The 3,141-nt window shown below is 42.6% G+C and overlaps 1 protein-coding gene across 1 annotated transcript; it reads right to left on the bottom strand.

The window, feature by feature from the left end:
* Positions 1-1,499: 1,499 nt before the first annotated feature.
* On the bottom strand, positions 1,500-2,027 carry LOC135473285 (platelet glycoprotein Ib alpha chain-like). Its single transcript, XM_064753133.1, has one exon. The coding sequence runs from the start codon at positions 2,025-2,027 to the stop codon at positions 1,500-1,502; it is 528 nt and encodes a 175-aa protein (XP_064609203.1).
* Positions 2,028-3,141: the final 1,114 nt, after the last annotated feature.

Below are 3,141 nucleotides of genomic sequence, written 5' to 3'. Positions count from 1 at the left end.
ACTGTTAAGTATTCTTTGCATACTTGTCATAATCACGGTTAAGTATTCTGTATTACTGTCAGTGTCACGTTTGCTTAGCTTAACTGTCACGTTTAGATTTGCTAGCATAACTGCCATTGTCAAATTTTCTTTGTATCCCTATCGCTGAAAATCGTTAAATATGGTTTCCACTGGCCGAAGAAAGTTAATCACTTGTGCCATATGTTACATTTGTTTATAGTTTGCCATGTTGCCCACTTCAAATCTCGCACCGGCCCGGATAGCACAGTTGGTAGAGCGTCCGCTTCGGTACTGGTAGATCCAGGATCAATCCTTGATCGAGTCACACCTAAGACTTTAAAAGAGGAAGTTGTAACTTCCTCGCTTGGCGTTCTGCATGAAAGGGATAGTGCAACGACTGGTTGACCCGTATCAGTATAATGGCTTGGGCGGGGCGCCTTACTTGCCTTCGGTAAGTGGTCTCAGTGAAGCAGCACTAGATAAAAGAGCGGTGGAAATCCGTCCTGCTACAAGGACCCTAAGGATTCCTTCGCCGTCATATGACTGAAAAATTGTTGAGTACGACGTTAAATTCCAAGCACTTACTCACTCAAATCTCGCAGTACCGTGCATAATCAGGAAGAGTGGCTATTATGCTTAAGATGTTTGGTCTAACAACGCCCCCTCCCTGCAACCTACCAACACGTAGCTCGCCCAGCCCCCCCCCCCCCCTACCAACCCACACGTACCAGTATATTAAGGTGATGCAGTCCAGACTCATGGAGGGGTGAAGGCAGGGGTGCCTTTCCACTAGCCATTGTACTAAAGCCACAAATCGTGACAGGAGTTTCATTCACAGCTATTTCGTTTCACATAAATTCTCAAGGCTTTCTCCAAATAAACACGAATAAAAGAAACTAAAATATTCAGGTGTGGCCCATGCATAATGTATATTCGCATTCGTCTCCTGTATAAAACAAATTCTATATGTACGTGTCTTTCTGATACATTTTCATATCAACCAGTTGGTTTTTTCGATCAGTTTATGATATGCTAACCCAGCGGATGAGATGAACTTGACTATTCATAACGTGGTTCTTGTAATGTGTTTTAGGTTTTCACCGGAAATAATGTTTGATAATTTTTTTTAACTTTTTTGGAAGCCACCTAGTAATTATAGGAGTGTTATGTTTACTCTGAATTGGTGGGGCGTCGTTTCTACTGTGACTAGATAGGGTGTCATGACTACTGTTACTAGATATGGTGTCAAGTCTTCGTGACTAGATAGGGTGTCATGTCTACTTTGAGGAGATAGGTATCATGTCTACTTTCACTAGATATAGTGTCATGTCTACTGTGACAAGATAGTGTGTTATATTTACTCTGACTGGGGGGGGGGGGGGGGCTAATGACTATTGTCACTAGATACGGTGTCAAGTCTTCTGTGACTAGATAGGGTGTCATGTCTACTGTGACTGGTTGAGGCGTTATGACTACTGTGGCCAGATATGGTGTCATGTCTACTGTGACAGGGTGGGCGTCATGTCTGCTGTGACTAGACAGTGTGTTATGTCTACTGTGACAGGGTGGGGCGTCATGTCTACTGTTACTAGATAGTATGTCATGTTTACTGTGACAGGGTGGGACGTCATGTCTACTGTGACTGGTTGGGGCGTCATGTCTACTGTGACTAGATAGTGTGTCATGTCTACTGTTACTGGGTAGGGCGCCATGTCTACTGTGGCTGGGTGGGGCGTCATGTCTACTGTGACTAGATAGCGTGTCATGTCTACTGTGACAGGGTGGGGCGTCATGTCTACTGGGACTAGACAGGGTGCCATGTCCACTGTGACTAGATATGGTGTCATGTCTATTGTGACTGGGTGGGGCGTCATGTGTACTCTGACTGAATAGGGTATTATGTCTACTGCTACTGGGTGTGGTGTCATGTCTAGACTGACTGGGTGAGGTGTCGTGTCATGCTTAATGTGTCTGGCTGGAACGTCTACTGTGACTGTGAGGGACATCATGTCTGACGTCATAGACATGGCGTCTCAAACAGGAAGCTCTACAAATATTTCAAGTATACAAGGAAACACAGTGGCCACATATACCTGTTCGACTTCATAAAGTTACTGATTGCAAAAATGCACCATAAATGAAATAAGCCAGCACAGCACTGCATTGTAAACGTACAGTGCACGAAGCAACTCTCGGTGTCTTTCGTGTGCTCGGTATTTCTTACAGATATGTACGCCATTTACTTCTAATTATAGAGTACTAACCTACACGCTGACTGTTACAGCAGAAACGTATATCGAGAGTTCACTTTGTTGAGGTCAGTGGCAATTTTTTCTCCTCATTATAATGTGACTATTGAACCCTGCAGACAGTTTCTATAGTTCTCCGTATATGAATTGTCCTGGTCTGGCGGTTTTATAAAGACTGACCACTGTGGGAAACAGCTTTATCCGTCCACCCTTAAGTCAGGCAACGCTATACCAAGTCATGAAACGCTGGCTAGTGAAATAACTAACAAGACGGTAGGCAAATTTGGTGCTCTCAGCTTTTTAACCTGTAGAAACAGGTTAAGTCTGTGCGACGAAACAGACATTCGTATACCAGACGTCAGCCAAAATGGACTTTTCGTGTGAATAATCGCAAGGCTTATCCCCAATACGGCGTTTAACACAAACCAGCAAAGAACTTTAAGAAAGTATAGAAAGTATGAAATTAGGAACCGTGCAAAGAGAAGCATTCAACAGTTTTTAATCATGATAGAAAGAAGGAAAGGGCAATGAATCAACCAATGTCCAAAGTGAGGTATCAATGTATGCATGTCAAATCGAAAGGCGGCCAGGCTATTTCTTGTCACTTTGATGCAAAGACTTAGCTCCAATGTTTCCTTTTTTTCAGTCAACGAAGAGAACTGATTGGTGTTAATAGCTGTCATACGAAACGGTAAAAGTGACCCTTCATGACATGTTTTGACAGGTGTAGGAAGTGATGTGAACCTTTATTAAGAAATGTAAAGAAATCATACGTAAACTTATTTAAACTGTGTACAAGTGCAAATTAAATAACCTGGAGTACGGCGTTCAACACTGATCAAATAAATAGATAAATATATTTAACTATGTATGGGAATCTGAGAAGTTTTAA

This window comes from Liolophura sinensis, chromosome 8 (assembly GCF_032854445.1).
Source record: "Liolophura sinensis isolate JHLJ2023 chromosome 8, CUHK_Ljap_v2, whole genome shotgun sequence".
NCBI lineage: Eukaryota > Metazoa > Mollusca > Polyplacophora > Chitonida > Chitonidae > Liolophura > Liolophura sinensis.
The sequence above is the reverse complement of the archived record's forward strand: the minus strand, read 5'-3'. Positions and strand labels throughout refer to the sequence as shown.